A 22,400-nucleotide genomic window follows, 5' to 3' on the forward strand; every position below is an offset into this window, starting at 1 on the left:
CAATCTCATCCACCTGATCAGCAGATGCTCCATACGCCAACATTCGTATAACAGCTGTAAGCTTTTGCTCCGGAAGAAGCCCCAAAACCCCAGTAGCATAACACTTTTGAACAAAGTATGCATCATAATTGCAAATATCATGCATGACTTTATTGAACAAATGGGGTTGCATTCTATATCGCCTTCAAAAATCAACATCAGAGTACAAAGAAGTTGAGATAAAATCATCTTCCAAAAGATTCTTACCCTGAGAATGCCTATGTCTGTCCACATTTGGGCCACGGCCGGCTTGTGAACCACGACGGCAACCTTGGTTCTCTTCATCAAGCAAAGCCACTGCTATGACAACTTGTTCATCTTCTTCTCTCTACAACCTTTGCCTTTCAGCTCGTCTACGGCTTCTCTCATTTGTTTCTCGCTCTTGCCTCTCCAAGCATCTCCTCATGTCTTCGATTGAGAATGGAGTATGAATTCTAAACTCTGAGAAATGAAAATATAGAAAGATATGGTGTGAGAGGTATGAGCTGAGCCTCTGGTTTTATAGAAAATTTTGGCCAGTTAGAGATGCCACGTGACTTGATTTTATAGGATGAAAATCTTATCTGAAATTTGAAATTTGAAATTCATCAGAAATTTGAAATTTATCTTAAATTTGAATTTTGAAATTCATCCGAAATTTGAACCCAAAAATCTTATCCGGAAATTTTATCCGATTATGAATAGTCTTGACACGTAGGAACCCCAAAATCTTATCTAAAAATATTATCAAAATTAATTATTGAGGTAAACAATTTTGTGAAAAAAAAAAGAAAAAAGAATAGTAATTGCCCTTTGCCATAGCAACGGGTGGAAACACAAAATGCTTTTTGCAAGGGCAACTACTATTCACGTGAATAGTGGCTGCCCTAACCCCCCTTTTGCCCTAGCAAATGGCAAATGGCAAATGGGTGGAGTTGCTCTAATGATAATCAAGAAGAAGATAAAAATAAATTATTTTCCAACGCTGAATTCCCGAAAGGCAACATAATACAGTTCCGATTTCGTTACAAAAGAAATGCTAACAAGCTCTAACGAGCATTTGGATCAGCTACAATATCTAACTCAACAACATGCATTTTTCAGAACTTCCCATTCTGCAGATTCATTTACAAAAGAAAGAGAAGCCAAGCACAGCTGTTGCTTACCCACCGTCAGCATTGTTCAAAATGGCCTACAGAGTCTACTGGTATCCTTGACCTAAGTCTTAAAAGATGAGTATAAAGCTTAGTAGTCATGACAAAAAGAGAGATTATTTACATTTTCCCCAAAGCCTTGGGCCTGCCTTGATGGTTTTACCTGAGCAAAAAAAAAAAGAAAAAGAAAAAAAAGTCAAATCTTTATGTCTTCCGGAAAGCTTAATGAAAACATGATGAATGCACAAACCTTTTCTGCAGAACTTTTATATCTTCCTGCAACAATCGACTTTCCAAGAACATATCACCACATTCATTGACATCAACAGTCTTCATATAAAAATCTTGGTCTCCACAGCTCTCGTTCCACTCGAACCACATTCTTGAAATCAATTCCTTCCTACAGCAGATAAAGTGGTCTTCCTCTTCAGGCGAATCAGCAGCAACCAATCTATAGACATATACTTTCTTCTTTTGTCCTGGTCGAAATGCACGGCCTACTGCCTGGCGAGTAACTGAAGGGTTAAGTTGAACATCCATAATTAGGATTTGAGAAGCCCCCACTAGAGAGATTCCTTCCCCACAAGCTTTAATGGAGCCAAGGAAGATTTTAGCATCAGCTGAAATGTTAAAGCGTTCCACGGACTGTTCCCTATGCTTAGAATTTGAATCACCTGTGATCATGAAAATTTTCCAACTCTTCTGTCTGAGCTTTGCCCTCTGCATGATCCTGAAACAGTAAAATATGATGACCATGGCAGACCAATCACCATATTTTCTGCTGCATCTTCAGCTATCTCAATATCGACTTTTTCGGATGAAGTTTCCAACTTTTCTGTCTGATCTTTGCTCTCTACACAATCCTGAGCCAGTAAAGTATGATGACCATGCCAGCCAATATGCATATAGGATAAACAATGAAAACGATTTAAAAAACGAGTTATACGTCAATCACCATATTGTCTTCAAAACCAACATCTATATCTTTATCTATCCAAATATCAACTTTTCCAGACACAGTTTTCAACTCTTCTCTCTCATCTTTGCTCTCTAAACAATCCTGAAACATAATATGATGACCATGAAAACCAATATGAATATAGGATAACAGGGAAAACAATTTGAACAATGAATTCTAGACCAATCACCATATTGTCTGCTGCACCAGCATTTACATCTTTATCTATCCAAATATCGAAATCTCTAAGCAGAGTTTCCAACTCACTACTCTGATATTTGCCCTCTACAGAATCCTGAAACAGAATATGATGATCAGTCGATCGCTGAAATTTTAGGCAAGGTACATTAATATTTCAAATGCAGGGAAAGAACATACCGTCATGCTTTTCTTTAGCAATCTTCCAACAGGCTCCAATACAATCTTCTGATTTAGATGAACTGGCCTCCTACTTCCATCGTCTTCATCATCAGAACTCAGGACAATGACAGGCGGTGCTCGTGCTGTAATATTGTTTTGATTTTCATCTTCCAAATTAATGACATGTTGATCATGGTCTGGAGGATGCTCCAACACAAGCTTCTGATACATATGAAGTGGCCTCCTACTTCCATTGTCTTCATCATCCGAACTAAGGACAACAACAGGCGGTCCTACTGCTGTACTATTGTTTGGACTCTCATCCTCTATATCAATGATATGTTGATGATGTTCCATAGGAGGCTGCAGCACAACCTTCTGATTCCATTACTCTTCCAACGCTTCAAAGTTAATGCTAAGTGATAAACAATCAAATTTTTTATTTTATACCGCTAACACGACTATTTCGAATTCATCACATAAACATTGTCTCAGAACATGCCAGCATTAATCTTGAAAGAGATCCCACCAGAAAAAAAATGTAAACTAAACATACTAAAGCTCTGTTTTTGGGTAACAGTAAATATTAACAAAAGAAAAACTGAAATGTCAATAACCCATCAATTTGGAGCCACTAAAACTCGTATTGGTTCCACTGGGTGGCTTTTTGGTCCAACCCAGAAAGCTTTCAGGCGTCATTGATTAGGTGAAAAGATAAAAAGTACCCATTACTTAATGAAGGTTTCTCTTGTAAAACGTTATTGTAAAAAAGAAAAAGAAAAAAGATCTTGCTTGTAGAAACACACTTAAAAAAGCAATAGACAACAATGAATGAAGAAAGGAAGAATCAAAGATATTAGTGTCTTTTTTCCTTTCTTTTTTTAAGAAAAAAGAGCAAACAACTGAATGTTAAATCATAAACGGAAATTACTGAAAGACGGAGAAAAAGACTGAACCTTTACCTTGTTAAAAGTTATTTAGTTAAGTTTAATTAGTTTTTTAATTAAATAATGCTGACATGGCCATGTAGAGACCAAGTCAAGCTGAAGTCCTAGAATGTAGAAGTTGTGGTTTAGTCTGTTCACCACGTTCAAATTTGCTTCCGTTGCTTAAGGTAGTTGAACTCCACAAAATCTGCACTTGTGTGTTAGTGGTTATTGTGGAGATTGTTAGTTTGTAAGCTTTGTTTTTCAGATATTTATAAGAGAGGAAAACTGCAGTATTTCATAGCTGCGAAATACGTTTGCTCAAAGAGTCCTTTTACGTTTAAGTTAATTTCAGTTTCTCAACATCTGGTATCAGAGCCCTTCTGGGCCTGAACAAACTTGAAAAAGGTGAAAGATTGTGTCTTGCAGCAGCAAGAAACAATGGCAACTGAGAAAGCCACTGAGAGTTTTATTCAACCAGCGATTCCACGATTTGATGGTCACTACGACCATTGGAGCATGCTGATGGAAAATTTTCTCAGGTCAAAGGAGTATTGGAATCTTGTGGAATCAGGAATTGACGCCCCAGCAGAGGGAGTTGTGTTGACTGAACAACAACAAAAGAGGGTTGCTGAACAGAAGCTGAAGGACTTGAGGGTGAAAAATTACCTTTTTCAGGCACTTGATCGATCCATCTTGGAGACTATACTCGAGAAGGAGACCTCCAAACAAATATGGGATTCTTTGAAGAAGAAATATGAAGGGTCAGAGAGGGTGAAGCGTGCAGTGCTTCAAACTCTAACAAGGGACTTCGAAACTTTACAAATGAAATCAGGAGAGTCCATCACTGATTTCTTTGCTAGAACTCTGGGAATAGCAAGCAAGATGAGATCCAATGGTGGCACCATGGAAGAAGTCAAAGTTGTGGAGAAAATTATGAGATCATTGACTCCAAAATTTGACTACATTGTCTGTTCAATTGAAGAGGCAAAGAACGTTGCTGAGTTACGAGTTGATGAACTACAAAGCTCTTTGTTAGTGCATGAACAAAGACTTAACCGCACCACTGCCAGTGAAGAACAAACAGCTCTGAAAGCTTCCATTGTTTCTGAGTCCTCAAGTTCTCGAGGAGGAAGAGGTCGTGGAAGAGGTGGACATGGTAGAGGAAGAAGTGGTCGAGGTCATCGAGGAGGTGGACGGTCTGGACATAGAGATGACAGCAAGTCATCTCATGTTTTCAAAAGAGATGATGACTTTGAAGAAAAAGGAACGTACCACTTTGATAAGTCAAAAGTGGAGTGTTATAGATGTGGAAATTTTGGGCACTACAAGAATGAGTGCTACACGAAGTTACCAAAAGAAAAAGGAGAAAAGTCAAATTTTGTGGAGAAAAAGAAGGAGGAAGAGACACTTTTGATGGCTTTTCATGCACTGACAAAAACTGATCAGGAGACATGGTATGTGGACACAGGCTGCAGCAATCACATGAGTGGATGTAAGTCTTCCTTTATTAATTTGGATGAAAGCTTTCACACAGTAGTGAGTTTTGGTGACAAGTCAACAGTGAAAGTAATGGGTAAGGGAGATATTCAAATCAAAACTAAAAATGACTTTATTGAAACTATCTCAAATGTCTTTTATATTCCTGATTTGAAGACAAATTTGCTGAGTGCTGGTCAGTTACAAGATAAAGGCTACAGGATTACAATCTATAAAGGAGAGTGTGAAGTGTACGACCCAAAAAGAGGGTCCATTGCTGTTGTAAAAATGTCTTCCAACAGATTGTTTCCTTTGAAAATCAAGACTCTGCAGGCTTGCTTATTTGCCAAAGTAGATGACCCGTGGAGATGGCACTACAGATATGGCCATTTGAATTTTAATGGCTTGAGAACACTTCACCAGAAAGGGATGGTCACTGGCTTACCTGATATAACTCCTCCATCAAAGATGTGTGAAGAATGCATCACTGGGAAGCACAAAAGAGACTCTTTTCCAAGTGGCAAGGCAGCAAGGGCTCAATCAATCCTGGAGATGGTTCACTCTGATCTGTGTGGACCAATAAATCCCATCTCAAATGGTAACAAGAAATATTTCATCTCCTTTACTGATGATTTTAGTAGAAAGACATGGGTATATTTCTTGCAAGAAAAATCAGAGGCATTTGAAGCATTCAAAAGCTTCAAAGCTCTAGTTGAGAATGAATCAGAAAAGAAGATTAAAACTCTAAGAACTGACCGTGGGGGAGAGTACTGTTTGAAGGAATTTGATGCATTTTGCAAAGAGAAAGGCATCAAGAGACAGCTGACCACTGCCTATACACCACAACAAAATGGTGTAAGTGAGAGGAAAAATCGCACCATTCTCAACATGGTTCGAAGTCTGCTAGTCAAAGGAAGAATTCCCAAGAAGTTTTGGCCTGAAGCTGTGCTATGGTCAGTTCATATCTTAAACAGAAGTCCCACATTTTCTGTTAAGAATATGACTCCTCAAGAAGCTTGGAGTGGATTGAAGCCGGCGGTTGATCACTTTAGGGTGTTTGGGTGCATAGCATATGCACACATCCCCGATGAGAAAAGAAAGAAGTTGGATGACAAAAGTGAAAAATGTGTTTTTCTTGGTGTAAGTGAAGTCTCAAAAGCGTACAAACTGTACAATCCAGTTACAAAGAAGATAGTGGTAAGCAGGGATGTGATATTTGATGAAGACACTATGTGGAATTGGTCTGAGAACAGATCGGTTCAACAACAAATTCCAGTTTATGATGATTTAGACAATGAAGAGGTAGCAGCTCCTGAAACTCAAGCCCAGCAGCCACCTCAACTTGAAGTTCAGTCATCTCAACAGTTTGAAGAAGAGAGATACAATTTGAGAGATGAGAACTCAAGGAAGAGGCCAGCATGGATGATGGACTACGATGTAAGTTATTCAAGTTCTGATGATGAAAATGCTCACTTTGCATTACTTGTAGATAGTGATCCAATCACATATACTGAGGCTGTTAAAGAGGAGAAATGGAGGGAAGCAATGGACAATGAAATCAAGTCCATTGAGAAGAATCAAACCTGGGAGTTAACTGATCTTCCAAAGGGAAAGCAAACCATTGGTGTTAAATGGGTGTTTAGAACAAAGTTGAACGAAAAAGGTGAGGTTGACAAGCACAAAGCTCGTTTGGTAGCTAAGGGCTACAAGCAGAAGCATGGCATTGATTACAAAGAGGTGTTTGCCCCAGTTGCGAGGCACGACACGATTAGGTTAGTGATCTCTCTTGCAGCTCAAAATTCTTGGCAAATTTTTCAGTTAGACGTAAAGTCAGCATTCCTGCATGGAAACCTGCAAGAGGAGGTGTACATTGATCAACCACCTGGTTATGAGAGAAAAGGAAAAGAAGAGAAGGTGTTCAAACTGAAGAAAGCACTCTATGGACTGAAACAAGCACCTCGAGCTTGGTACAGTCGCATAGATGCTCACTTTGCTAAGCTTGGATTTCACAAATGTCCTTTTGAGCACACACTTTATGTCAAGACTGAGGAAGAAGGTAAAATACTCATGGTATGCTTGTATGTTGATGACTTGATATTCACTGGAAGTGATGCTAAAATGTTTGATGAATTCAAGAAGTCTATGATGATGGAGTTTGAAATGACTGATCTAGGATTAATGCACTATTTTCTTGGATTGGAAGTCATTCAAACTACTGCTGGTAATTTCATCTACCAGAAAAAATATGCACAGGACATTCTTAACAGGTTTCAGATGGATGACTGCAAGCCATTTGGAACTCCAGCTGAAAACGGCTTAAAGCTATGCAAAGACAAAGGTGGAAAGGAGGTTGACAGCACTTTCTATAAACAGATAATTGGGAGTCTCATGTATTTAACATACACGAGGCCTGACATCATGTATGCAGTGAGTCTTGTGAGCCGATATATGGAAAAACCAACTGAAATGCATCTCAATGCAGCAAAGAGAATTCTCAGGTATGTAAAGGGGACAATTGATTATGGTGTGTTTTATAAAAGGGAAGATGGTTCTGGTTTTGTTGGGTACACAGATAGTGACTATGCAGGTGATATAGATGATCGTAAGAGCACTTCCGGTCACACATTTCTGCTCAACTCTGGTGCAATATCGTGGTCCTCAAAGAAGCAACAAATTGTGACACTTTCCTCAACAGAAGCTGAATATGTAGCAGCAGCTGCAAGCTCCTGTCAAGCTATGTGGCTTAAGAAAATATTTGAAGTGCTTGGTGATGTTCAAAAGGGACCAACAACCATCTACTGCGACAACATATCAACTATAAAGCTATCGAGGAATCCAGTCATGCATGGGAGAAGTAAACACATTGATGTACGTTTTCATTTTTTGCGTGATCTGTGCAGTGATGGGAAGATTGTACTTGAATATTGCAAGAGTGGGGAGCAGGTTGCAGACATCTTAACTAAGCCTTTGAAGCAACCTGCGTTTGAGAAGCTGAGAAGCATGTTGGGAGTTTGTTCATTTCAAAGCATTGAACAGGAAGATGATTATGTGATGGTGTGCATTGAACAGGAAGATGACTATGTGATGGTGTAGAGATCCTAAACTGTTTTTCGTAAAAATCAGTTTAAGGGAGGGTGTTAAAAGTTATTTAGTTAAGTTTAATTAGTTTTTTAATTAAATAATGCTGACATGGCCATGTAGAGACCAAGTCAAGCTGAAGTCCTAGAATGTAGAAGTTGTGGTTTAGTCTGTTCACCACGTTCAAATTTGCTTCCGTTGCTTAAGGTAGTTGAACTTCACAAAATTTGCACTTGTGTGTTAGTGGTTATTGTGGAGATTGTTATTTTGTAAGCTTTGTTTTTCAGATATTTATAAGAGAGGAAAACTGCAGTATTTTAAGGCTGCGAAATACGTTTGCTCAAAGAGTCATTTTACGTTTAAGTTAATTTCAGTTTCTCAACATACCTCTGAAACTCGGGTAGAACTCACCTGGGAAATCAATTTCTGGTCCCACACACAGCTCACTAAGCACTAAAATCAGTTTCAACAAATAAGTTTAAAGAAAGTGTAAACACCAAACAGTTCATTATTCTGTAATGCAAGCAAAAGATGAGCCTAGTTCTTCTTGGAAAGCAAGAGTGAGAGAGAGAAAAGATGGGTTGTTCTAGCATGCACTGAATGTATATGGAAGGGTGTTAGAAATGGCTTCTGCTCAAAAATCTTCTTCGAGTGTTTGTGTGGGGAGAGTGGGAAAATGGGAAAAGGTACCGTACACACAAAGTTACAGGCTCTGCTTTCCCCCACCCTTCTTTCCGTATTTTCTCGGTACGGATTCCCAAGTTAAATAGTGGCACTCTCCGTCTGAATCCGGAGAGTCAAAAATTAAAGCCCTCTTTAGTTTTAACCCATAAAAAACTTAACTAATTTGAAAGAAAGATAATTAATTTTGCTTAATTAATATAAAACCAAAGCCACCTAATTTTACCAAAAGGACATCCAACAACCCTAAAATTACTACATGTGCCATTGTGCTTAACTGTCAAATACAGTTTATTTAAGAGAAAAATTAGGTATTAGACATAAGTAACTTTACTAATTAGTATTTGAGATATTGGGTATTTTTGTTTGGGTTTTAATACCTAAGAAAGAATTGTTATTTTGGATTAGGCCAAAGAGAAGGCCCAGATTTGTTGGGCTTGTCTAAATTACAAAGTTAAAATACAATTTTACCCTTTTTGTTTAAAAACCTGACCAAAATTAGATCTCTTTCATCAATCTCTCTCTGCTGGAAGTTGAGGTTAACCTCACGGGAGTTTAGGTCCTCGACCTCGCCGACTCCACAGCCTCCTCATCTCTCTTTGGCCTCTCTTTGCAGGAGATCAAGATAAACAAGATGGCTGTAGGCAGAGTTTTTGTTCCTAACAAGACGTTGGTCTCCTCTCCCAAGTTTCCAACAGGTTGTTTTCCTCTCCCAAGTTCCCAACAAACAAGAAGGCGTGCTCTCCTCTCCCAGATAACCAAGGTTCAACATTCCTTTTCCCAAATTGATTATTCTTTTCTTTGCCAAATTGATTATTTTTTTCTTTGCCCAAATTGTTTCTTCACTCTTTACAACTTATTCTTTCCTTTGCCAAGGGCAAAATGTGTGCTCTCTCTGATCCTCTCCACTCCACGCCACACCATCTCTCTCATATTACAAAGTACTTGGAATTTCAAGCCATGAAATGATTGCAAGAAGAAACAAAGCAAATCAGAAGGTGAATCCCTAATTTGTCAATGCTTTCCATATATAATTTGTTTTAAGTAGAAATTTTCATATATTATTTTTGTACTTATTTTACTAGAATTTTTTGCTAGTTGATGATTGTATTTTCTTGAGTTCTTGATTGTTGCTTGTTGATGATTGTACTTGCTTTATTATTATTTTTATCTTCAATTTTCTTTTGTATGCAACATAGATGTAAGTGATGCCATTAAGGATGATTTTTATTTAATTTATGGATTTTAAAATTTTAAAATTTGTTATTTTACTTGTACATATAAGGCCTCATCAGTTTTCTTTGCACATATGAGAACTTTTGGTTTTTCTAGAAATTGCAGTATATTTTTCGATCTTCTTCTTCTATTGCATTATTCATATTTTGTTGTGAAACTCAATTGTTCTGCGGCTGAGTTATGTTTTTTGAAGTTAATGAAAATTATGCAATTGTTTCATTAGTGGATATTCCTTTCCAACTGTCATTCAATGTTTGTTTTCATGAAGTTTTTGGGTTGTTGTTTTGTTAGTGTTGTAGTAGATTGATCAGAAATTGCAGAGCAGTTTCCTGTTTCATATTTCTATTTTAGAATAATTTTTGCAAGTCTATGGGAATATTATGATTGTTCATCGACTTAATTGTGCTTTGAACTTAGTTTTAGTACTTTAATTATGGCTTTGCCATTTGGTTTCTATGCAAACACGGGCAGATGTTTTGTCATAAAATGCATTATAGTTCTGTTTATTGCAATTTTTGATAAGAAATTGCAGTGCAGTTTCCTGTTCCATATTTCGATTTTAGAATAATTTTTCCAAGTCTATGGGAATGTTACAATTGCTCATCTACTTATATGTGTTTTGAACATAGTTTTAGCACTTTGATCATGGCTTTGCCTTTTGGTTTCTTTTCACTTTTGGGCATATTTTTTTTTTTTTCATAAACTGCACTGAAGTTTCTGTTTGTTGCATTTTTTTATTTATCAAAAACTGCAATGCAGTTTCCTATTCCATAATTTGATTTTAGAACAATTTTTCCAAGTCTATAGGAATGTTACAACTGCTCATCTACTTATATGTGTATTGAACTTAATTTTAGTACTTTGATCATGGCTTTGCCTTTTGGTTTCTTTTCATATTTAAGCAGATTTTTTTTATTTTTTTTTACATTTTTTTATCAAAAACTGCAGTGCAGTTTCCTATTCCATATTTCAATTTTAGAATAATTTTTGCAACTCGATGAGAATATTACAGCTGTTCATCGAATTAAATGTGTTTTGAACTTAGTTTTAGTACTTTGATCATGGCTTTGCCTTTTGGTTTCTTTTCACATTTGAGCAAATGTTGTCATAAACTGCATTGCAGTTTCAATTTGTTGCAATTTTTGATAAGAAACTGCAGTGCAGTTTCCTGTTCCTTATTTCGATTTTAGAATAATTTTTCCAAGTCTATGGGAATATTACAACTGCTCATCTACTTATATGTGTTTTGAACTTAGTTTTAGTACTTTGATCATGGCTTTGCCTTTTGGTTTCTTTTCACTTTTGGGCATATTTTTTTCATAAACTGCACTGAAGTTTCTGTTTGTTGCATTTTTTTATTATCAGAAACTGCAATGTAGTTTCCTGTTCCATATTTCAATTTTAGAATAATTTTTTCAAATCTATGGGAATGCTAGAGATGCTCATTGACTTAAATGTGTTCTGAACTTAGTTTTAGTACTTTGATCATGGCTTTGCCTTTTAGTTTCTTTGCAAATTTGAGCAAATGTTGTCATAAACTATGTTGCAATTTTAGTTTGTTGTAGTTTTTTTATCAGAAACTGCAGTGCAATTTCCTGTTCCATTTTCGTTTGTTGCATCTTATTATAAGATTATATGACAGTAGAAATATATAACAAATCTTTTCTCAGATTAGGCTGACCACATCATTGTTGTAATCAACAACCTCATCTTCCTCTTCTTCTTCTCCAGCTTCTGTTTTTGCTTTCCCTTTCTTTGTTTTCTTCTTTTGTTTTGTGTTGGCCTTTTCTTTCTTTGGTTTGTTTGCCATGACAATTTTCTTTTGTAATTCTTCTTCTACGAGGCCTTTTGATGGTTTTTTTTTTTTTTTTGTTTTTTTTTGTTTTTTGTTTTACAGTGAATCTATGCTGAAATATTTTTTATTTTTTTATTTTTTTAATCGGTGATTGTTTATATAAATATTGTGTAATTGAATAGATATCACAAAAACAAGTTTGGTGTAGTGGTTTTTGAGTGAGGCTTCCTCCTTTGAGGGTCAAGTTTCAACTCCCTTTAATGACACAAATTCTTCTATTTTTTTAGGGTGAATAAAGGGCAATGGAGTTAGTCCCTGGTTGGTCGGAGATGGGCGACGGCAGGTGGCGGTGGCGGTAGGTGGCGGCAGCTAGTCGACGGTGGTTGATCAGCGGCGGCTCTAGTGGCTAACCTGCGGCGGTGGTGGCAGTTGGCAGGAAGGAGGTTGGCGGCAGGTGGTGATGGTTGACCTGCGACGGTGGCAGTTAGCCGGAAGGAGGTTGTCCGATGGCAGGTGGTGGTGGTTGGCCTTGTGCTAATTTTGATATTAAAGGAGTCGCATTGTGTGTAATTTTAATTTTTTTTAATTACATTATTATAAAATTAGAACTACTTTTTTGTCTTTGGCCTTATGCTAATTAGGTGAAATTGTATTCCTATCTTCCAAATTAGTAAACTATATAGTGTCTTAAAAATGAAAGATCCCTTAAATAAACTGTATTTGACAGTTAAGCACAATGGCACATGTAGTAATTTTAGGGTTGTTGGATGTCCTTTTGGTAAAATTAGGTGGCTTTGGTTTTATATTAATTAAGCAAAATAAAATTAGGTGGCTTTGGTTTTATATTAATTAAGCAAAATTAATTATCTTTCTTCCAAATTAGTTAAGTTTTTTATGGGTTAAAACTAAAGAGTAATATATATTACATATATACATGTATACATGTGTGCTATTATTATAATATTAATATGTATGTGTGTATGAGTATATTATAATAATAATATATGTGTATATATCTATATGTATTTATATATTATATATGTATATATGTGTTTATATATATACATGTATATGTGTATATACATGTATATATGTACATTGTAGTATATGTGTATGTACTAATAATAATAATAATAATAGTAATATATTTTATTAGTATTACAATATAATATATGCATCTTATACATTGGTAAACATAGGACTAGCTAATCCTCCCTTTCTACATGGGCTTAGTAGTCCCCTCCTAAGGAGGTGTTTTTGGTGGGCCCGGTATTAGCAATCCCATCTAAGACTAGAATTAAATGAAACAAACATGGTACTAAATTTAGTCCAAGCCAGTCCAAGCCAAGCCTGTGTACCAAACAACCCTTTAGCGTTTAGTTTGGTAGCTCGCCATAAACGGAATTGGAATCGAGTCCAAAGCACTTTTTATGAGTCTCACCTTTCTATATATAATTTATAAATCCCAACATTTATAAGTTAACAAAATAATTGTAAGAACATTAGTTTAATTTGATTAAAATAGTCAAGTTCAAGTCGAGCCATCAAACGATGCCTAAATATGTACTCAAAGATATGGAAGATATTAAGTTTGAATGGGCCTATTTATGAAAAGCCACATTTTTTGTCCATCAACCTTAACTTTTCATCTAAACATAATATTTTTATAGAAAAAAATAGATATTTTTTTAATTAAGGTGGATAAATTCCAGGGGTGGGTAAATGAACTCTCCTTGGGTACTAGGCCAACTGAGTTTTTCTCAAAGGGCATTTTTGGATTTCAAAGAAACGTTTCCCATTGTAGACTCTAGACTGCACTTAACCAAAAATACCAGTGTATCATCACTAAACATGGACCAATTTTTTGGTTGATAAAATACGAGTCAAGATCTCGTTATTTCAGCCCACATCTCAACTTCATCTCAACCATGGCACACCCTTACGATATTTTTTTCTTACGTTAAGCGCAACTGGTGGTTGGTGACCGCATGATGTCAGTTCAATTATACTGAAAATGCTTCAACCCTAAATTATCAGGATAATTTGTGACCCAAAGAAAGAAAATCACCCTCCTGCAAATAGCATTGTCAAAATTGCCATACTTCAGATTTTTTACAAGTCAGGATTCATTGATCTGTGTACATAGATATTTCTCTGACTAGTCTGATTCTTTCTAAAAACAGAAAACAAAAGCTGCCTGTTCTAAGGAATCAAAAAGCAACCCTGAAGGAGAAGTTCAATATGGAAACTGTGTAGTAACTGGTAAACCACTGATGCTGAGCAACCTGCCTGAAATGCTTTCGGAAATCCCAAAATCTAGGGAAACATATATATGAACAGACAAGAGACTGTATGTCAACCAAACTATAGTGAGACAACTTTCCCTACTCTGTACGTCAGCCCAATGCTGATGGCAGGACCTACCTGAAATAATAGAAAAAAATAGTTAGGACATGCTACAGAAAGATTTAGGTCTTGCAAGTTGCAACTCAAAGATGACAAGAAGATGTACAAGAGTACAAACCTTTTGTAAAGAACCTTTATATCTTCCCTAAACACTGGACTTTCGAGGAAGAGATCACCACATTCATTCACATCAATGGTCTCCACTCCAAAATCCCGATAACCACAATACTCGTTCCAGTCAAACCACATTTTGGCAATTAGTTCTTTCTGGAAGCAAGTGCTATGATCTTCCTCTTCAGGGGAACTAGCAGCTACCAATCTGTACACAAACACTTTCTTCTTTTGACCTGGTCTAAATGCACGGCCAATTGCTTGCCGGCTAACTGAGGGATTAAGATGGACATCCAGAAGTATGACTCGAGATGCCCCTACCAGAGATATACCCTCTCCACATGCCTTAATTGAGCCAAAGAAGACCTTAGCAGTAGAGGAATTGTTAAATTGATCCATGGACCATTCCCGTTGCTCGGAGCTTGACTCACCTGAGATCATAAACATTTCTCTCCCAGGACTCCAACCCTTCATTTTGGCTACTAATCTCTCCAAAAATTTCAATGGTAGGAGGTACTGACTGAACACCAAAAGTTTCTCACCAGCTGACTCACATAAGTTCAGTAGATTAAGGAAGAATCTTGCCTTGACTCCGTCTTTCACATCCATTTTGTCCAAGAGCTCATCCACTTTATCATCTGGATCAGTGGGTTTCCAAGAGAAGGAGTACAATTTTGGGTGCAGATAAACAGCACTCCCAACAGAACTTTGCTTGAACTTCCTTGCGAACTTCTTCAGTTTCTCAGTCTCATGCTTCTGTCTGGTGGTGAGATTTAGTAGCACAGTGAAATCAACAAGTCCAGGAAGTTCATCTAGGGAATCTCCTCTATAATAATGAAGCACCTTGCTAGTCATCTCACGCAACTCATGTATGACAGTCACTTTCCTTCTGAAATCATTATCCTTCTGTAGAGTATGTTCCACTAGTTCATAGAAAGCTGATTCACTTCCAGCTTTGAACTGCTTCCTTACACCCGATATATGAACTCTACTCATGATGCGCTTAATGATGGGTCGCGAAGTTTCGGACCTTAAAAATTTAGGACGAACAAGATTCAAAAGATTGAATACTTCGTTGACATGATTTTGAAAAATGGTTCCAGAAAGTACAACTTTCCTAGGTGTCTGTAATTTGGTGAGGGATTGGAACACATCAGTGTTATCATTTCTTGGAGTGTGCCCCTCATCCAGAATCAGAATTGAAGGTGCCTTTAGCAATATCTCCTGGCACAAAGCTGATATCTTGCTAGTTTCTCGATCGCAAACAATAGAGGAGAACTGCTTGTACCCTAAGAAAAGGATACTTTTCTGCTCCACCCACTGTTTCAACACCTCCAGCTGCTGTGATCGATTGTCTGCTTTGGATTCATAGAAATCATATAATGGAATATCCTCTACTTGCCAAATTTTAAACTCCTTTTTCCATGTATCCAAGATTCCTTTAGGAAGCACAATAAGCGGTCTAGCATTTGGATACTTGGCTAGAAAACTTTGCATGAAACTAATTATCATAAATGTTTTACCAGAACCTGGAGCATGGGCCAAGATGCAACCCCCAGGATTATCACCCACCAAGTTACTAACAAGAAAATTGAAACCCTCCACTTGATGAGGTTTCATTTGCTTCATATGTCTTGGGTGGGCAGAGATTTCAGTTATTATCAAACCATCCTCTGACAATTTAACTCCACTTATCTCAGCTGCCTCTCTGTCTTTGGCATTCCGAGAATCAGGCATGTAAGTTCTTGTACTCCTTTTGACCTGAGATAATAAAAGAAAATTATTATAATATGCGTCTTACTTTCCAGAAGAGGGTATTTAGCTACTAAGAAAACAAATAAATTCTAATAAGTTTAAGTAGATCCATCTATTGATGACATTTATTCCATAACAATGAGGCAAATATAGAAACTAGAATTCAAGGCATAGTTAAAAAGCTAAACCAGGTCATCAGTAAGGCGGTAACAAAAATATTCACTTCCAATATGCAATAAATTTTATGGATTAAAATACTAATACCAATTTAATTATCTACTATTTCTGGGTACTTATTCTCAGAAAATTATCTCCTATTCCTATAACCCTGCTTATCTCATTTTCGCTCAGCTGATCCTGAGCCTGGGCAAAAGAGTAATGGGGTGGGTTTAGAATCAAATTATTGTCAAATCCGATGAGCGCATGTCCTTCAGAGACACAAGTTGGGTGTTTCTATCAAGCAGATTATATTGGACTTCCGAGTAGTGAGAAGCCAACCCTTGCTTTCCTTATTTATTTATTTATTTAGTTGTAAGTGTTGAGTGAGTTTTCTACTAGTGCCAAAAATAAGGTGAAGAATTGAGAAAAAACAAAAGACAAAAAAGAAACCTGTAGGGATACCCAGTTCACTAATTTGATAGATAGGGGTATTCACATGTTGGATCGGATTGGGTTTGGGGTACTTTCTCCATCATCCCGACCATGTCAGGGTTGATTGGATTGGACCGACTAGGGCTTAAAATAGAAACCCAATTTTTTTGACAAAACTTGGCCAACAATTAGCAAAAGCACGACTCTAGGCATATCACTCAGGCATGCAGGCCCATAAAGGACGAGCCTGCTAAAGCAAGGGAGCCCACAAAAGGGCAAGGCAAGATTCAGGTGATATGGGATTCATTCAATTATCTATCACCCAAAGTTCAGAAACCTTTTCAGGAAGATAAAAGGTCTTACCATTGACAACATGGGAGTTGAAGCATAATGGTCAGTCGTTCCTGCTCAATGCCTCATGCTCAGAAAGCCTTAAATATACAACTCTGGTCTGGTTTGGGTTTGTTCGGGTGGAAAGTTAACATATACGAAACGGAACCAATGCATATCAGGTTTTAAATGATAAAGCAGACCCAACCCATATGAACTGATACAACCAACCAGGACCTATTAGTTTGGGTCGAATCCATTGGATGGATCAGTCCAAGAACAGCCCTATCTATAGGTTCATTGCTAACAACAGGGACACTTTATGCACTCCATCCAGTGATCAGAAAGGTACGTGTACATCTCCATGTTGAAAACAGTACTTCCTACATCCTCGGCTGATAAAGCGCAAAATTCAGCCAAATTCACATATTTTGATCATACAAACAGGCATTAACCTATTCGACCAAAAAAAAAAAAAAAAAAAGAGGCATTAACCTAGAGACATCATTCATAAAGAACCAGAATAGCAGGATGAAACTTCACGTTCCCTAGGATAAGTTTCAGCCATCACTAACTCTTCAACCTCATGGTTGTAAAACCACAGCTTGGAATGATCATGCTCCATCCATTCAAAAGGAATAACTAGAAAATAATCCATGTGTTATATGAGTTATAGCTAGACATTAGTCCTTCAAATTACCACGACCACCTCTTATGGAAACAACAGATCCTCAGTTCACCAAAAAAGACGATCAGGATTATATTACTTAGGTCCTATTTCACTCTAGATTGTAGAACCTGAAGACTTCCTCTCTTGGTACAACAATCTAGCAAGATTTTGCATTAAAAAAAAAGTGAATTTCAAATTGAGCTGGTACAAAACGTAGTTACCCTAGCTACAGGATGGCCAAATTAGCTGCTGGATCGGGTAGCTGCAGGGACCTGCTCTATTAGGAGCAGGTTTGGGTAAGAACAATCAGGTATGGGGATTTTTATAAAACCTAATGACGAGGCAAGGCGGGTATGGGTAATACCCACGGAAACCAGAAATCACATTATTAATTTATTTGAAAGAAAAAAAAAAAGAAGAAACATTCTACTTCTGAGCCCTTTATTATTGAAAAACTTCCATAAAAAAGAAAGAGTAAAGGGAAGAGGTGGTACTGACTCCATAAAAAAGGGGATCAAGAACAGGAGAGTAATAGATCATCAAGGCTCCAGTCATTTATAGGGGGGTCATAGAATAGAAAAGACCTTAATTTTCAGTATACAATTGATAATGTAAAGAAAATAGAAAAAGAAAATCTTTAAATATGCTTTATAAGGTAAACAATTGATGTGATTACATCATTGGATTTAAATGAAAAATTGGAGGAATAGAAGCGCTTAGATCCTCCAGCTATTGCATGCATGTTTTCACTATCTCTTTACCGTTTTCCTTTTTCTTGTTTTGTGCAAGTGTTTAAAAAGATTTGTTAATGTTGTGGATTGGTGCATCGGGTTTGGGTCATCTGTATGGGTAATGCCCATTGAATATAATCGGGTATGGGTTTGTTGGTACCTGCCCTGCAGATCATTCTCATATAAGGGGCCACTTTATCCTACTTTCATGGTGCATAAGCTCACATGATAGAGTTTCAGAAATCGTCACAAGAGACAAAGCTGATTCAAGGGATGATAAACTTTTGTTTTCCTATTGGTTTAGTTCTAGTATATAAGGCCATATATCACCGATACCTACAGGCCACTGAATATCCAAGGAGAATCAAACCGCACACATATATGTTGCTATTCTCTAGAAGCAACTTAGAAAGCTGATAATATGATGATATTATAGATGCTCAAGGGAAAGCCATACCTTGTTAAACTGAAACTCAAATATGGTCTCAATTCCTCTGTCAATAACTCCACAAATGCGGCAAACATATCCAAGATCATCCTTTAAGACAAAAGAATGATCACAGTCACAGTCCTCCCCGCCGTCACTCATCCCTTCAGATGAAGGGTCCACAACAACATCCTATCAGAAGCAGTATAAAGTCAATGTAAGATACTTATTAAAATGGTGAATGGAACTCTGGAAAGAAATCAAACATTGTAGTACAAAAGATTCATAATCCTCAAGCTTATACCAGTCATTTGACATTGAGACACACTTTCCACATCAGATTGAATAAGAAGAACAAACTTAGAAAAATGTAACATTTACTGGAACGTTTGGTTTTTTCTGTCATTTTCCCTCAAATATGGTTTGGGTTTTCCTCTCACCTTAAATTTTAATCATGTTTTGGTCTGTTCAGGTGATGAGACATCTCTTTAAATGGGAAAAATGAAAAAGTTTTAAAGTTTTATGAAGCATCAGTGGACTATATTTGCACAAACAATCATTTCCTATAGATCAAAGATGGAAGTTGTTACTTTGAGCTCCATCAAAGCAAAGAGATCTGGCACAATCTGCACCAACCGTAGGCCAAGCAAACATGTCTTTCCACTTTGGAAGACCATGAAATATATACACACACACAGAGCAAAGAGACATGATAACATAGTAAAGAATGTATATCAATGATACCTTGTTAGATTCTAATGCCATTGACATTTCATTCCAAATATCTCCCAACCCATCATCTTCTTCAGTATCAGTCTGGTGATTGTCATCATCTTCTACACCAACATAAACTCCTGGGTCATTCTTGATTTTGGTCTCTCCTGGAACTTTGTTCTCAACAAAGTCCCTTACCTGAACATGGTCCAGCCAATCATTTGACAGATAGGATAAAAAGTGAGAAGAGAACAATGAGACAGCCTCCTGTCAGAGAATATTGCACAAATAAAATCATCTCATAAGGCATACATACCACTAACTGTTCAGATGGTTGTCCCAAGAAAACCTCCTGGAAAGAATAGGATGGTTCTGGCAAGACAACCTCTTTGAAAGGATAAGGAGGTCTTGGATGTTCACTTTGTTCCTCATCTGAATCAATAATTACAACAGGCAATAATGCTGCTGGAGCATTATTTTCAACAGAGTCATCCTCCAAATCAATGACATTATTTTGGGACAATGGACTAGCCTGTTGATTTGCAGATTTAGGAGCCCTTTTACTCTGCCTTTTCTCCTCCAAGGATAGATTTGACAGAGCAGGATATTTTTCAAAATAAGGGCAAAGGGTTTGCCTCTTTCGAGCAAGAATTGCCTCTATGTCCTTTGTAACACTTCCATATTTGCCAGAGTCTATCCTCTCCAGCAAGTCCGGTATGGCAAATGGATCACTGTAATCAACAACTTCTGAAGTAGACTTAGGCCTTTTATGTACAGCTTCATCATGGTTACTTGGAGAGAAGTCCATGCTATCATAATCATTTGTATCAAAACATACTTTCATCCTCTTATATCCCTTGGAATACAAACCTGAGCTCGAATGAAAGGTGCCATACAAATAGACAAAAAAGAAATGAGGAACTTGCGTAAAGTGAGAAAAAGAAGTAGGCAAATTCCAGAAACTTATGAGTTCAGAAAACCATCTAGCCAAGCAATGGTGGATCCAGCAAGGGACAGTGAAGTCAATCGCCCCCACTTGCCTTTTCTACACCCATGAACTTGCACATCAATTTGATGATTTCTTGGTGATTTGTTTGAGTGTGTGGGGGCAACATGTTCAAAAAAATGCCTCACAGGAGGGGATAGGGCAGGCCTACGGGGCAAACAAATAAGTTGAATTGCAGGCAACAAATTCAGTTGCTTAAAACGGGTTGTTATGGGTAGTCACTTAAAAGAAAAAGCAAAGAAATTTAGCTAACAGCCAAAACTACACAAGACCTGATCAGTATGAGCTCTAATTTCCCAAACCTCAAATTTTGTTAGTCTCTTATACCACCGACTCATCTGCTAGGCGTTTTATACATTGAGAAAAATGATTTGACTGTATTAATAATGATGTTAATTAGGACTCATAATATTGCATTTTCTCTACTAATGAAAGTATTTATAATCATATATTTAGACTATGTAACTGGAAAAAAAAAGAGTGAGTGCAAGATTACGCTAGTGGGGAATTTCAGTGCATACTACAACTCCCCCATGGTAGAATAGAAGCAACCCCCACACTGTTTGGTGAGCTGCAACAGGCAACTTTGAGAAGCAGCCCGAATTTTGTTTTGTTTTTATTATAGGAGAGAAGCCACACAAAGTGGTGCGCTTCCAAAGGCCGTTGCACTTCTGATTGTGCCCTCCTCATCCCAAATAAAAAAAATAAAAAAAAGTTCTTCTCAGCTTCTCAACACTAGCTTCTCAAACGCCACAGACTATTGAATTGGCCCTAACAGCCCAAAATACCCAAATAATCTCTACTATTTTCATCGTTAATCCATTTCTTAACCTCTAAGTCCCCTTCTCCATCTCAAATTATCTTTAACGCATAAACAATTTGTTAAGCAAAACATGAATTCCACAACTTCTAATTCTTCTACTCATGGGTTATTGACTACCCTCAATCCTGCATTTCTCTCAGATGCCATAAATAAAATACCATTCAAGAAGCAGAGGCTTACCATCGTAAGATGTTTTAATAGGCGTTAGATCAAGTGGTGACTCCATGGCTCATCAAAATCCAAGAAAACACTGAACATAAGCAACCCAACAAAAAAAATTCAATTTCGACCCAAAAAAAAAAATCAATCATTTTCATCAAATAAAAAAACCCAACTAGTAAACTAGTAAAATCACCGTTTTTGTGTGAGAAATTGATGATAACAAGTAAAAAAAAAAAAAAACCTTCAAACTGGCAATTCAGAAATGAAAAAGCACTCGCATTTGGGTTTTTGAGTCTCAGAAGAACACTCTCGCTCTCTCTTGCTCTCATACACAGTGTGTGTAGGAGCGTCCGTACAGCTTCTCCTCCAGGTGTTGTTTCTGTGTAAAAGCGTAACAGACGCACAGCGTCAGCAAGGAAAGCAAAGCATTGCAGAGCAGAGAGGAGCTTTCGTGTATCAGACTTAGACCGTGTGAGAGTGCGAGTTCATGACGTGGCAGGAGCTGATTGGGTGGAGAAGATGTGTGTGGTGGGTACAAACGTCGTTGCCAATAAGAAATTAAAAAAGTTAGAAAATATATATTAATCGCGTCACGCTTGGAATCTAGGCGCTTTTGGTCCCGCGAGGATTGGGGATGTTTGGAAACATGGAGTTGTAGCTCCCGAGCCGGAGTAGGACTTGTGATGACTCGAATCCGGTGTTTGGTATGCGTTGAAAATGAAATGGAATGGGAAACATGATATTGTTGCAATTTTCGAAAAATTGATTATCAATTTGGGGTGTGCTCAATCCGAAGTTGCTTTGAGGCAACATCTGATCTATGCCAATTTTGGTAAAGTTTAAGTTGAACTCAAAAGTATCTACTTTATTTCTTTTATTTTTTATAAAAAATTTCTTTATGAGCATAGACGTAAGGGATCGGGGAGCGCTCTATCAGTGGTGAGGTTTCTGCTCCTACTTGTAGTTGAATGGGTAAGGCTACATAGTTA

The 22,400-nt window shown here is 37.3% G+C and overlaps 2 protein-coding genes across 6 annotated transcripts; both read right to left on the minus strand.

Annotated features, from left to right (window-relative positions):
• Window positions 1–980: 980 nt before the first annotated feature.
• On the minus strand, window positions 981–3,255 carry LOC117636427. 4 transcript variants are annotated; one of them, XR_004587067.1, is made up of 7 exons: window positions 2,509–3,255; window positions 2,321–2,425; window positions 2,128–2,232; window positions 1,943–2,035; window positions 1,847–1,902; window positions 1,423–1,759; window positions 981–1,335 (listed from the first exon to the last, which is right to left on the minus strand). XR_004587067.1 is itself a non-coding variant. In XM_034370911.1 (6 exons), the coding sequence occupies exons 1-6, from the start codon at window positions 2,845–2,847 to the stop codon at window positions 1,696–1,698; spliced, it is 771 nt and encodes a 256-aa protein (XP_034226802.1). In that variant the 5' UTR covers window positions 2,848–3,255; the 3' UTR covers window positions 981–1,695. The 4 variants fall into 4 exon arrangements, 1 of the variants encoding a protein (XP_034226802.1); XR_004587066.1 differs by having other exon boundaries at window positions 2,119–2,232; XR_004587068.1 differs by lacking the exon at window positions 2,128–2,232.
• Window positions 3,256–13,740: 10,485 nt separating this feature from the next.
• Window positions 13,741–21,840, minus strand: LOC117637832 (protein CHROMATIN REMODELING 35). 2 transcript variants are annotated; one of them, XM_034372870.1, is made up of 7 exons: window positions 21,690–21,840; window positions 21,430–21,499; window positions 19,737–20,290; window positions 19,451–19,618; window positions 18,737–18,898; window positions 14,210–15,963; window positions 13,741–14,109 (listed from the first exon to the last, which is right to left on the minus strand). In XM_034372870.1, the coding sequence occupies exons 2-7, from the start codon at window positions 21,473–21,475 to the stop codon at window positions 14,106–14,108; spliced, it is 2,688 nt and encodes an 895-aa protein (XP_034228761.1). In that variant the 5' UTR covers window positions 21,476–21,499; window positions 21,690–21,840; the 3' UTR covers window positions 13,741–14,105. The 2 variants fall into 2 exon arrangements, with proteins under 2 accessions (XP_034228761.1, XP_034228759.1); XM_034372868.1 differs by having other exon boundaries at window positions 21,653–21,840.
• Between the last annotated feature and the right edge of the window lie 560 nt (window positions 21,841–22,400).

Source organism: Prunus dulcis, chromosome 8 (assembly GCF_902201215.1).
Source record: "Prunus dulcis chromosome 8, ALMONDv2, whole genome shotgun sequence".
NCBI classification, from domain to species: Eukaryota; Viridiplantae; Streptophyta; class Magnoliopsida; order Rosales; family Rosaceae; genus Prunus; species Prunus dulcis.